Consider the following 12,574-nt stretch of genomic DNA (forward strand, 5'->3'; position numbering starts at 1 on the left):
ACAAAATAGTCCCAAAGGTTGCTGGAAATCTCCAGCGTAAGCACACAAATTTTCCAGCTTGAGCGATGATACGATAAAAATCATATATCTCTCATTTCTTATCATAAAATTATGAATTTGCTATCGAATCGATGATAACGCAGATTGCTACAAATCATATGTTGAACACATTTCAAGAAAACCTACCAATGAGTCGCAGAATTTGAAATAACAGAGGGTGACGGGTTTTGTGACATAGAAATTTCACAGCTTTGCGCGGCTTTACGGTAAAAATCATATCTCCCTCATTTCTTATCTTAAAATTACGAATTTGCTATCGAATCGAAGATAACACATAATTCTACAAATCATATGTTAAACACATTTCCATAAAACCAACGTTTAAGTCGCAGAATTCAAAATGACTGAGGGTGACGAGTTTTGTGACAAACTTCAAAAAAAAATGATCGACCCTCGACTTAACCCATCTAACCATCAACTCCAGCTGATATAAGTTCAGTTCTGTCTATAACTGAACTGATATGAGCCAAAACTGATCACTAGTAATTTCAGTCATTCAGTTACACAAGATTTAAAATATATCAATGTTTCTTAACGAATGATTATTTCGAGTGTTTTTCGTTTGGTTTAATACCAAACTCGATCTAATACATCGGTGTATATTTTCTTATAACACGAGCTATTGCAACTCTTGGAGAATATTTTGTTTGAAGCACCTCGAGGTGCCCAGCAATCGGTCCTTCAATTGGTATCAGAGCTAGGTGTTCTAAGAAAGACATTTGAAAACTGATATTTTAAAATATGTTTCAAAATGTTATTTAAAATGGATTTCAAAATCCTCTCAAAATTTTTATGTGTTTGCCATGAGAAGAGAGAATGTTCTTGGCTCTGCAACTAACATTGTAGCTGCTTCTCTCGACTTATTAACTTTGTTGTTTTAAGTAGCTTGCAGGGTTTTGAGTTCATCTGACAGCAGTTCAGCTAAAACTGCTCAATAGACAAGATTTCAGTTGCAAGCCTACCAGTTCAACTGATCAACAGACGAAACCCAACTACTAGCTGAAACTGATGAATTAAGTCGAACTTAATCATCAGAATTGCGGCCGCTTCATTGCCATATCAGATCAATATAGATGATCAATGCGGTTCAGCATCAGTTGAGTCCAGTTTGAGTCAGCTCGACCAGTTAGCCAGCACAGAGATCAAGTCCAAGGCAAATTAGCTGATCCTCAGGCAAAAGAGACTCAAAAGTTATGCAGCATTCAAGGCGACCAGTTGTTAGTATATTCAGTTCTATTATGTGTAAACTAACTGATATTTGATGTTATTTAAAGTCTGCTAGTGGAGTAGCATTTTCCCTTACAATTGTTGATGTGCGTAAATGTACAATACAAGGGACGCTTATTTGATTAAATAAACATCTTGTTCATCCAGTTAGCCTTCACATAACTGAACTTCTATTTTAAAATTAGTTTCCTAAAGTGCTTGATTGATACTAAAACTTCAATAGCATAATTTATTATTTTTTAAGAGTTTTTAATTCAGTTTTTGAGGGAGAGTTATGTTTAGAACTACTCTTCAAACTGAAAAACTGTTTTCAAATTATTTCATTCAGATGTTGAGGGAGAGCTATTTTTCTGCTACTCCTCGAACTTAAAAACTCTTTTAAAATTTTTTACTTTTTAATTCTCACAAAGGGGGATAATCATTTTTTTTCGCTTTAACTGCTCAAGTTTTGTGATCATCAAAAAGAGGGAGATTGTTTGTTATTTTGTTTCTATTGATTAACCTAAGTGCGCAGGAAGCTGAAACTGATCAGGCTTCTAACTGATCAGTTAAATGAGCCAAAATTGAAGCTATCGAGATGCAAACTGAAAGCATCAACTGATCGACCAAACTAAATCAGCTCAACTGATATCTTAAAGAACAGTTCAATTGATTGTTCAGCTGATAGGTGGTTCAGCAGAAGACCTTCAGAAGCCCGGCCATCTGATGAAGAGTTCAACTGATGAAGAACCCAGCTGACCAGTTCAACTGAAAGAGTGAAATCAGTTCAACTGACGAGTCAACTGATTTCACCATCCCAACTGAAGATCAGTTCAGATGAAAAGTTAGGAATCAATCAGTTGCAGATCAAGACAAGATTATCTAAGTGGATTCCAGCTACGCACAAAGATACAAAAGCATCTGTACAATTAAAGGTACAATAATGGACGTTGCAGCAAAGATTAAAGCCGAGAGATTCCTGAAAGACATGTCAGAAAAGTCAAGACACATATACCAAGGAACGCATTCAAGCTGCAACGATCACATGTGATGAGTCTTGGAGGACGGTCTCAATGCATCTATATATACAAAGCTCAAGACCATCATCATAAGAAAAACAAAAAGTGTGTGAAGATACAGAAAAAGGGCACGCATATTGCATATCTGCTTACAAGAAGCAATCAGCCCGGAGGGAACACTTCATCGTATTATCAGCTTAGATTAGAAGCATATTTTCCTCAGTGTGTGAGAACACCTTCGTGGTGCATTCCTTGTTCAGTTCTCACACACGCACACACAGCACCACTCAAAAAACAGTCTTGCACAAAGACAATAAACTTGTGTGTGTAGTCTTTGACACATAGACGTTAAACAACTGTTGGCTGGAAGGAGCTGCCTTCAGTCTAGTCTAGGATTTCAGTTAGGCAGTGGGTAAGTCCTAAGCTGGGTCGGTTATTAAAATTGTTGTAATTAATAAAAGTCTTCTAGTGGATCCTACTCGAGGTGGTATAAGGGGTGACGTAGGAGCAGTTGAAGTCTCCAAACATCCATAAACATATCTTGTGTTATTTTTGTTTAACTGCTTGTTTTTATTCTTAACTGATTTGATCAGTTCAACTTATATCAGTTCAGTTCTGTCCATAACTGAACTGATATGAGCCAGAACTGATCCCTAGTAATTTTCATTCATTCAGTTACACAAGATTTAAAATATATCGGTGTTTCTTAACGAAGGATTATTTCGAGTGTTTTCCGCTTGGTTTAATACCAAACTCGATCTAATTCATCGGTGTATATTTTCTTAGAACACGAGCTATTGCAGCTCTTGGAGAATATTTTGTTTGAAGCACCTCAAGGTGCCCAACAATCGATCCTTCACGTTTTTTAAAATAATGCCCGAGCCCTCGAAAAGTCCCCGAATCGCTAAAATTCGCGTACCGATTAAAAATACGATCCAGGGAGAAAAAATACCCATCAAGGCCCATTTCGAAAAACACTCCAAATTAATTAATTGAAATTAATCATTCCATAAAATTTATTTTCTGAATATCCCCGGTCTCTGTTCCTCGATCGAGCATGAAATGCAACTTAAAACTCTAATGCGTGAAACTTTAAATAATCGAGAAATTAAACATATATATATTCATGTTAAAACCATGCATTTAATATATTAAAATAATTTAATTAAAATACACAATAAATTGATAACTTGCATGCGTGTGGTTTATGTGGAGCTTCAAATTTTTTGGGATGTTACATATGTGATGAACTATGAGCCACTTCAGCTGACACTGAATCTGTCTTTCGAGGAGAAACCCACTCAGATATTGGATAAACAGGAGAGGAGGCTCTAGAACAAGGTGATCCACATGGTTAAAGTCAAGTGGCTGAATCATTCCGAGGAGGAAGGTACTTGGGAGACTGAAGTCGAGATGAGGAGTCACGACCCGGAGTTATTCGGTATGTTTTAAATTTCGAGGACACAATTTTGTTTTAGGGGGGCGGGGGAGTTTTAAGGTCCAAGAAATTCAAGCTACGTAACCTGAATGCATGCAATCTAGGGTTTATTTAAAATATGTGTTTAAGGGTTTTTTTAAGTATTTAATGTATGATTATTGCATGCGTAAGGTTTATTTTATGATTATTTTTAAGTTTCATGCATTAGGGTTTTAGATTGTATTTCGCGCCCGAATGAGTAACGGAGACGGGGAAAATTAAGAAATTTTTTATTGAATGATTAATTTTAATTATTAATATGAAGTGTTTTTAAGTGTATTTTTAAAAAATTGGGCCTTGGTAGGTATTTTTGCTCGTCAGGGTCGTATTTTTGACCGGTACGCAAATTTTAGCGAATCGGGGATTTTTTGAGTGTTTGGGTAATATTTACAAAAACATACATAAACGAAATATTTTTTGGGAGTGTTTTTTTGACTTGATAGGATTATTTTGTTACTGAATTTGCCAAAAATCCATTTAAACCCTTAAAATTTCATTAATGGTCGATTAGTGTACAATTATATCTATTATCCACCCTAATTAAACCCTAATCATCCCTCAACATTCAACAGCCGTCCCCTCCCCTTTGGCAGCAGCCTTCCCACGTTTTTGACAGCAGGCAACTTCAAAAATTCTTCAAGCTTTTAAGAAAAAGGTTTCCCCGCCTCTTCGGTTCGCGTCCCACGCATAGATTTTCAAGTTTTCAAGCGCATAAACGTCAATACACTCTTTGTACCATTCTTTTTCTCATCATCCACACTATATATGATGATTTATATGTAATTGCATGAAAAATTCGTAGATCTACCGTATAGCAACGTTTATGCATCATTTTGTCACGAAATATGTTCATTCATGCATGTAACTCTGCGTTTTGTGCAATGGGGTTGCCAAATCTAGCGTGTTAGGAGCTGTATACGTGCAGATCGATGGAGTATATGGCTGAGAGGAGATCGAAACATGACTGGTTGAGGGCGGTGAGCGTATGGGTTGAGTGGTGCACCTGAAGGGTAGATCGAGTTGTGTCTCGAGTATTCGAGAGCGTGGGTTCAAGGATCATGGTTAGGGCTAAGCGTGGAAGGTCTGGTTGTGGTCTAGGAGGAGTTGGTTCAAGCCTAGTCTGAGCCAGGTGAGAATAGAGTCGAGTTGGATCTACAGCATTTATGGGATTTTGGTTCGAGGGGGCTAGCGTCGTGGCGCTGGCTATCCAGCGCCGCAGTTCTTAAGGCACGACTTTGGCAGCGCCGCAGTGCTGCACAACCAGCGCCTAGGCGCTTGTCCAATGCTTGAGTTTTTTTTTATTTCAGCGATTCTTCCTCAGGTTGGCTATTCCCATAAGCTTGGCCGGGTATTCCAAGTTTATGGGACGTATAAGATGGGTCATATGTTGTACAGTTAAGAATCATCAAACTATGGTTAAGGATTATATCAAGTCGCCGGTTAAACAAGACCCCATTCCAAGTTTAAGACGAATTGTAAAATTTATGGGACGGGCTCGAGGTTACATATAAGAAATTCTTATAATGATGTTTCGAGGTTTTTTTGAGGAGTTAGTTGGCTTAGGGTCGAAATTTAGAGGTCCAGGGGTAAAATTGTAATTTTGGGTTTCCATGGGCAAAATAGTAATTTTGCACGCGAGTCGAGTTTATAGTCCTGGAATCGCCCTGATCACAAATTTAGCATGTTTTTAAATGTTTATGTATCATGTATATGACCTTTTTCGTAAATATGAAAAATACGTTCCATGCTTGGTTTTAAAGAAAAGTTACGTATATGCATGTTTTCATAAGTTATGAATAAGATGACATGTTTTGAAGGTTGAGAGTTGGTTGTGACTAATACGATGATATGATATATTATGAGCTGTGGCCAAGGCTCAGTGCATGGGTAATGTTGTCGCTGATGTCCCCGCCACCGGGTACCGCGGTTATACGTAGATGGATCCATCGAATAGAGCTGATACGAAAGTCACAACTAATGAACTGAATTCAATTAAAGAAAATGTACACGTATACAATGATATGATGAGACACATTTTGATATGATTATGGTTTTATGCGATATGTTTACGTTTGTGCTTTTAAGATCATGAAATATATGTTGCTTACAGTATTTTTCACTGTTGCATGTTATGTATATGATTCGTTATAACGTTACAGGCGTGTTGGATATTTAGACTCAGTAGGTGTGAATGATGAAGGTGAGCATGTCGATGAGGAGGCTGGATGTGCCGAATTCTGAGTAGGCAGGTCTGGATGTGCGCACATGACCCGAGGACCATATTTCTGCACATCACGTTTTTATGAGTTTAGAGTGGACGTGAACATTTTATTACAATTGGTTCTGACATATTGTTAGTTATCAGAATTTTTACTTGATTTATTTTTACATACATTTATGATGGTCGAGTTGGCAATTTTTAACTGCAGTATTTTATCTGTTCTTTGATTACGATTATTATTTTTTTTAAAAAAAAATTGTATTTTGCAGGAGTTTTGCATAAAAAAAATGATAAGTTTTTTTAAAAAATTAATAGCATTTTTAAGTAGTAGATGTTTCAAATTCAGTGAATCAAATAAAAGAGAGACCAATCGGGGAAAAGTGTTAAACAAAAGTGAGAAATATGAGTATCATGTCCTTGGTATCCTGTAAAAAAACTAATGGACAATTGACGATATAGACGAAAATTAGTGCATTTAAGAAAATTTAGGGACACGATCGGTAACCAAATAAAACAGAAACTATTTTGGATAAAATGATAAATAAAAGGGACGAAAATGAGTATAAAGTCTTTTTTTTTAAATACAAATATACACGTCACGGGAAAATCCCAAGTTGAAAAAATAATATAATAATAAAAAGGGAAAAAGTATATTTCTTCAAACTTCAAAATGGAGGGGTCCAAGTCATTTATTAAATTAAATTAAATTAAATTGATTAAAAACCCTAACTGCCATGCTCTCTTCGTTTCAATTTCAATCAGGAAAAAGGCGATAATAATATATAAATAAATACTCACGAAGCAGAACAAGCGCAAGAGGAGGTGTTCTTCCCAATTTTTGTTGAAAAATATTCAAATTCAAGAACCTTCCGATATAGATAAAATCATGGGTTGTTGATTTTTGGAACGTGGGCTACGATATAAAGACTCCAAACTCTCTGCTCCCTTCTCCTCCCTCCAATTGCATTTGTCGTTACAGAATCTTACGCGCATTTGTATGTGATTTCCAATTGAATGGATTAGCAATAATAAAAATGATGGGCTGTAATGGATGTGGATTGAGGTGGATAGATATCGAGGCGTGGATTCAAGACTATGACAGGATTCAGTCTATGGCCGTGAAACTCATTTACGCTCAGATTGGGTGCGCGTTGATTGGATCGCTTGGGGCGTTCTTCAACGCCGTGCTGCTTGTGAATTTGGTGGTTTCGTTGTTCGCGCTCGTTGCCATTGAGAGCAGTAGTCAGAGCCTCGCTAGAACATACGCCGTCCTCCTTTTCTGCTCCATATTTCTTGACGTTTTTTGGTTCATTCTCTTCTCTCGCGATATCTGGTACTTCCACCTTTACGTCTTCTTGTTTTTCATTCTTTCTTTATTTACCTTTTTTTTAGTTGGGTGCCGATTTGTTCTTGGTTTCAAATTCTGTTGTAGAATGAGTCTTGGAATATCTGCACTGTGTTGCTTCATAATCATCGTGTTTACATATTGGCTTGTATTTTTTCCACCATTATGACCGCGCGAAGTATAAGCTTTGAACCATGATGCCATAATGTCCTCTGATATATAAGTTGGTTCAGTGCATGAGCTTATGAGCATGATCATTGATGTTTTTTAGCGTACTTTTTAGCATTTATCTTGGGAAATGTGAGATCTTTATTTCTCATAATTAGAGTTTAAGTTTCGGGCTCATGAATAAGAACAAATGCTTGGATGAAAGGATATGCTGATACGAGTGTACGATGTCCATCAGATTTGTCTTCTGCTTTATCAAGGTTAACTGCCAAATTTTTTGTGGTGTTACTTTGCCGCTAATGGCTTCTCACTTAACAAAATTAGATACTAATTTCAGTGGCTTGTGTTTGTGGAGCTATAAGAATTTTATACATTAGACTCGTTTTCTTGTGTTTTGATCTAGGTGTCTATTCATATTACTGGGTTGTGAGTTCAAAAGTTGATTCTTCATATTAACCGTGGGGATTATTGTGAAAATTGTTTAATGATAATCAAGGTTCTAACATTCGTTAGGCGCTAGTCGGACATGTCAACGTCTATCGCCTAGGTGGGGACTAGGTGCTGCTAAGCGGATTCCACGGTATCAACATAATAAGGTTTTGAAATTTAAATTAAAAATCCGAGTTTAATAACTCACATACTATAACTCTAAATTTAATAAATCACATTATTCACATACCATATTGTGATCAGCCTCTATAATAGGGTTTTTGGAGGAGCCGTGGAGCAATTTTCTTCTCTTTCTCTTCTGTAATAACCTACCTTCCCTTGTTTTCTTCTCTTCTCGTTGGAAATGGCGTTGAGAGGGTTTGGGTAGAAAGTTTTCTATGTATATATTTTTTAATTTGGCTTTTAATTTAAATGCCTTAAACAAAAAATCTTAAAAGTCCTAGATGCCTAAACGCTTCAGCTTTCAGCGGTTCCGCGGTGCCGAGGGCCGCCTAAGCACCGAGGACGCCTAGGCTGGCCGAGTAGCAAATTTTCGGTGCGGTCGATCGGCGCTAGGCCGAATTTTAGAATACTGATGATAATTGTATTCTACTTATCCTTACAATGACCCCTATGTCTCAGTTTTCTCTCCAAAGTCTTCCCACCATTTAGCATTTTGTTTCTTCAGAGAAAGTTTCAGCAAGTTTTCTCTTCTCTTCCATTGGTGTGACTGTAGGATCAATTCATGGTTCCCTACCAAATTTATTATATTCTCATAATCTAATTATGCAGAGTTACCCTGTGATTCTAGTTGTGGGTGCCAAAATGTTGCTACATATGTTTCAAAGATTTTTAATTCCTGACCGAGTAATCGTATAGTACTCATTCCATGAAAATGGTGGATAGTGCCTCTCAACCAATAGCTGTCTTGCATAAACTGGATGCCTTTGTTTTATATGGAGCCTATTAACCTACTATTTTCAATTATTGTTGCCTTTTGAGCTTTGTTTAATTTATATATGTTGGTGCAGGCACATTCCATCTGAGACTCTTGGAACCTTTGTTGCCTTTTCTGTGAAGCTCACCTTTACCATGCAAATCATTGGCTTTTCTGTAAGGTTATCATCTTCGTTGTTATGGCTACAGATGTACAGACTTGGTGTTTCCCACATAGACAACTCATGTCTACGAGATACAGACGTTGATTTGAGAAATAGTTTTCTCAGTCCTGCAACTCCTTCCGTTATTAGACATCCTTCTGGTTCTGATGATGCTGTTGGGGGATCGATATATGATCCTGCATATTACTCGTCTCTTTTTGAGGATGGCAAAGATGAGAGTTACTTATGTGGGGTATGGTCTTGTCACTCTGTTTAGTCTTGTTTAAACATACAATACCCCCCATGAACACAATCACAAGTGAAGGTTAGGAAGTAAAACACTATCTGAAACTTTTTGTTTCTAAATGTTGCTGGTTTAGAAAATTTGGATCAAATTTATGCGCGGGCTTCCATTGCAGAGTGTTAATTCTATCAATTTATTCTCTATGGAGAAGGAGAGGTATGATGCCGCAAGAACGTGGTTGGTGGATCCTGAAAAGGTTTAGGTTCTAGCATGAGTTGATGTACTGACTATTGAAGCGAGAATTTATAAGTATCCACAGATGGTTGAGCTCAAAATAAGAGTAAATAGAAATTGTAGTGATGTGCCACAGCCTACTGCATGGTAGAAAGATTCCCCAGTTATTACACCAAGATGCAATTGATGCAGTGATAATTAAATTAGGTGAGATGACTGTGTATGTCTAATACATAACTCCCTCTATTTAGACCTAGATTAAATTTGTTTATCCTGAGGAATTCTGGTCGAAAATAGCTCCTATTAAGCTCTATCATAACTAATTATTACATTAGACACCAAGCATGGATTTTGGGGAAACCTTCATTCCATTGTGGATAATGAGATAGAAAAAAGTAAAAACTCTCTTCTGATTATATTTCAAATAGTGTACGTACTCTAATCATGGTGTAAGATGGTTGAGTATCTAAAGAGGAATCTGAAATGTGGATCAGGTCACCGTAGAGAAAGGGAGGATGATCTGAAAACAACAGATGATATGCTGGGGAACATTAGCTGGATAGCAGGTGAGCAGGTGGGGGTGGGGGGTTATAGAGGTGTTGTGTGAGTTATTCTTGGTTGTTGGCAGTATTTTGTTGTTGTAAGATCCATCTGATGATGTCTCTCTCTATCTCTGTTTTTTGTGTTTTGTTTCTATCTCCCACAAAATATTCCACTAATTTCACAGCAAACATGCAAATAAAAGATTCTCCTCAAAGTTCTAATTAACTATGAGTCTGCTAGTGACAGTAGAAGTGGCAAATGACGATTATTTTCAGTGTGAACTCATGTTGGTAGGACGGCTTTGACTTTCATGTCCTTTTCTTTCACATGGGTGTGAGCTTCAATAGAAATTTCATACGTGCACTGATATTAGATTAAAGGATAATAACTTCTCATTAGACACTACATAATCTAGTGTGCGATTAAAATTGGACTAAAATGCTGTATTACATAGATGCTCTAGATGGAGCCTAGTATGCTATATTACTGGTGACCTTTTTAGGGTTGAGATATGAGAGAGTGAGACATTCAAAAAAGAGGATGGAGAGAGATGTGCGAACTATTAGGTTAAGTTGAAAACTCCTAGAATTGCACTACTATTGGCATCAAAACAACTCCACTGAACATTGTATGTGGATTCCCGTACATGAATCTTGTTTCTAGTACTTCGCCCTTTAGGGGCCCATCTTTGTAGATTAGCCACAGGAACAAATTTCTTTTACAAATATTATTTTTAATGTAAGCTTAGATTGTCCTCTGTCTTAGTTTGTCATACCATCTAATCTTCCTATTGCACAAATTTAAAGGCAAACACTCTGAGTTCACCTGAACGATGTCCTTGTGTTTTTCCACATGTCTGCCACCAGATAAGAATGCATCTGTTTGTGTGATTAAACTCATTTGAATTACTCCAGCAATTAAACATGTGTAAAAATACTGTTAAATCATCCTCTTAATGTGAACTTGTTGATGGTTGGATGACCTTGATAGCGTTTCTGCTGTTAGAAACGGTGTACAATTTTGATGCTTGAGTTGATGATCTGATTGATTATAGCATTTTCGCAGAGTAGAGATGCGGTGATGCACTAATACTTGTATGGTGGACTCTTTCTGATTGCAGGGAACTCAAAGTCATGGTATTTCTGTGGTTGAGTCTGCCTCATCTGCTTAAACTTCTCAGATGAATCCATTCACGGGCATACCTTGTCATGTAAAAGATGTATGTTGTCTTTGATGGATAACCCAAACAAATGAAACACCATGCCTAAATTCTCATCGCATTTTACCTGAAAAAATACAACATGGATGATAGAAAAGAAAGGAAATAATTGACAAACTTGATGATCTTGATTATTCTTTAGTAAATTTTTTCATTAGCTTCTTGAAAGGGAAGACCGTTGATCATGAATCATAAATGTTATTCGAAGTATTTTACTATCTTCGTCCTATCATTTTACAAGAAGATGATGGTCATTTCTTGGTTAAAAAAAAAAACTCGTTACTTATAAATGATTGTAGTACACTACTTTTGATCAATGAAGTTTTCGTTTCAGGATGAGTACGCCGTGAGAAAGTTGCATATGGTTTGATGATTGGAATGATCGTCCACTTCTTCTGGCTATGCTCTTTTGTTTGGAATTGGAGGAATGATATTTGATTTTTTTTTTAAACTTGGATTACCTTTGGTGCATATAGGTGGCAAGATAGTGTACAGTGATAATTGACATTGTATTCTTTTTCTGAGGCAAAAAGACGCGAAGAAGATCTAGAGATCTTATCTTGTTCACTGTTTTGTTGAGTTTTGAAGGAAAGTTAAGCGTATGAACTCTCTTTCTTTGGATGGTTCTCTCTAGTTCCTACCTAGTAGACCTGGCCACGGTTCGGGTCCGGTCTTATTCGGAAAAATCCTGTAAAGATCCTAAGCTAATTACAAAGTTATTTGACAAGAACTAGGATTTAATTATTTGAAATGTTAAATTAAAATAATTAAACCATATAATTAATTATGTATTAAAAAATATCGATTTATAGACAATATAAAATGTATTTGAATTTTTATAATTGAAATAAAATAGAGCTGGTTAAGTTTCAGATCAGCATACTCGTCGCCTAAATTTAAAAGTAACTACATATTTGGAAAGCTCATGCCTAAATTTAAAAGTAACTACATATTTGGAAAGCTCATGACGTAAACTTTCTTCCCATACGACTTTTGTGTAGTTTTATTCGGACCCAAAACTCGACCGTCGTCCTTCATGCGTGTTTTCCGGCCAGTCACCGCCGTGTTCACGGCCAACCTTCGTGGTGATTTAGAAAATTTGGTTTCGAATTTGATTATTTTAATTCATTTAAATTCCAATAATTGATGTATTTATATTATTGGTTGCAGGTACAATATTTGACCGGATTGAAGGTTTATACAAATTTTTGGGAAATATTTCCAATTTCCAGAATTATATATTTGGGATTTCGAATTTTAATGTTTAATAATTGATATTTTGTTGTTTAGATGCAATTGAACCATGACA

At 36.5% G+C, this 12,574-nt stretch overlaps 1 protein-coding gene across 3 annotated transcripts; it reads left to right on the top strand.

The window, feature by feature from the left end:
- Positions 1–6,717: 6,717 nt before the first annotated feature.
- On the top strand, positions 6,718–11,867 carry LOC142541095 (uncharacterized). Of its 3 annotated transcripts, XR_012819232.1 has the most exons (5): positions 6,718–7,316; positions 8,957–9,278; positions 9,998–10,069; positions 11,167–11,265; positions 11,600–11,867. XR_012819232.1 is itself a non-coding variant. In XM_075647660.1 (4 exons), exons 1-3 carry the CDS (start codon positions 7,018–7,020, stop codon positions 11,215–11,217), a joined length of 672 nt encoding a protein of 223 aa, XP_075503775.1. In that variant the 5' UTR covers positions 6,719–7,017; the 3' UTR covers positions 11,218–11,265; positions 11,600–11,867. The 3 variants fall into 3 exon arrangements, 1 of the variants encoding a protein (XP_075503775.1); XR_012819231.1 differs by lacking the exon at positions 9,998–10,069 and having other exon boundaries at positions 6,719–7,316; positions 11,167–11,272; positions 11,606–11,867; XM_075647660.1 differs by lacking the exon at positions 9,998–10,069 and having other exon boundaries at positions 6,719–7,316.
- Positions 11,868–12,574: the final 707 nt, after the last annotated feature.

The sequence above is a fragment of the Primulina tabacum genome, chromosome 3 (assembly GCF_025594145.1).
Source record: "Primulina tabacum isolate GXHZ01 chromosome 3, ASM2559414v2, whole genome shotgun sequence".
Taxonomy (NCBI): Eukaryota; Viridiplantae; Streptophyta; class Magnoliopsida; order Lamiales; family Gesneriaceae; genus Primulina; species Primulina tabacum.

What these genes read in the sequence shown, in the direction of transcription:
- LOC142541095 (XM_075647660.1), top strand. Translation starts at nt 7,018, where the DNA reads ATGATGGGCTGTAATGGATGTGGATTGAGGTGGATAGATATCGAGGCG. An exon ending in CTCTTCTCTCGCGATATCTG is followed by an intron (nt 7,317 to 8,956) that starts GTACTTCCACCT and finishes ATGTTGGTGCAG; the next exon opens with GCACATTCCATCTGAGACTC. An exon ending in ATGAGAGTTACTTATGTGGG is followed by an intron (nt 9,279 to 11,166) that starts GTATGGTCTTGT and finishes TTCTGATTGCAG; the next exon opens with GGAACTCAAAGTCATGGTAT.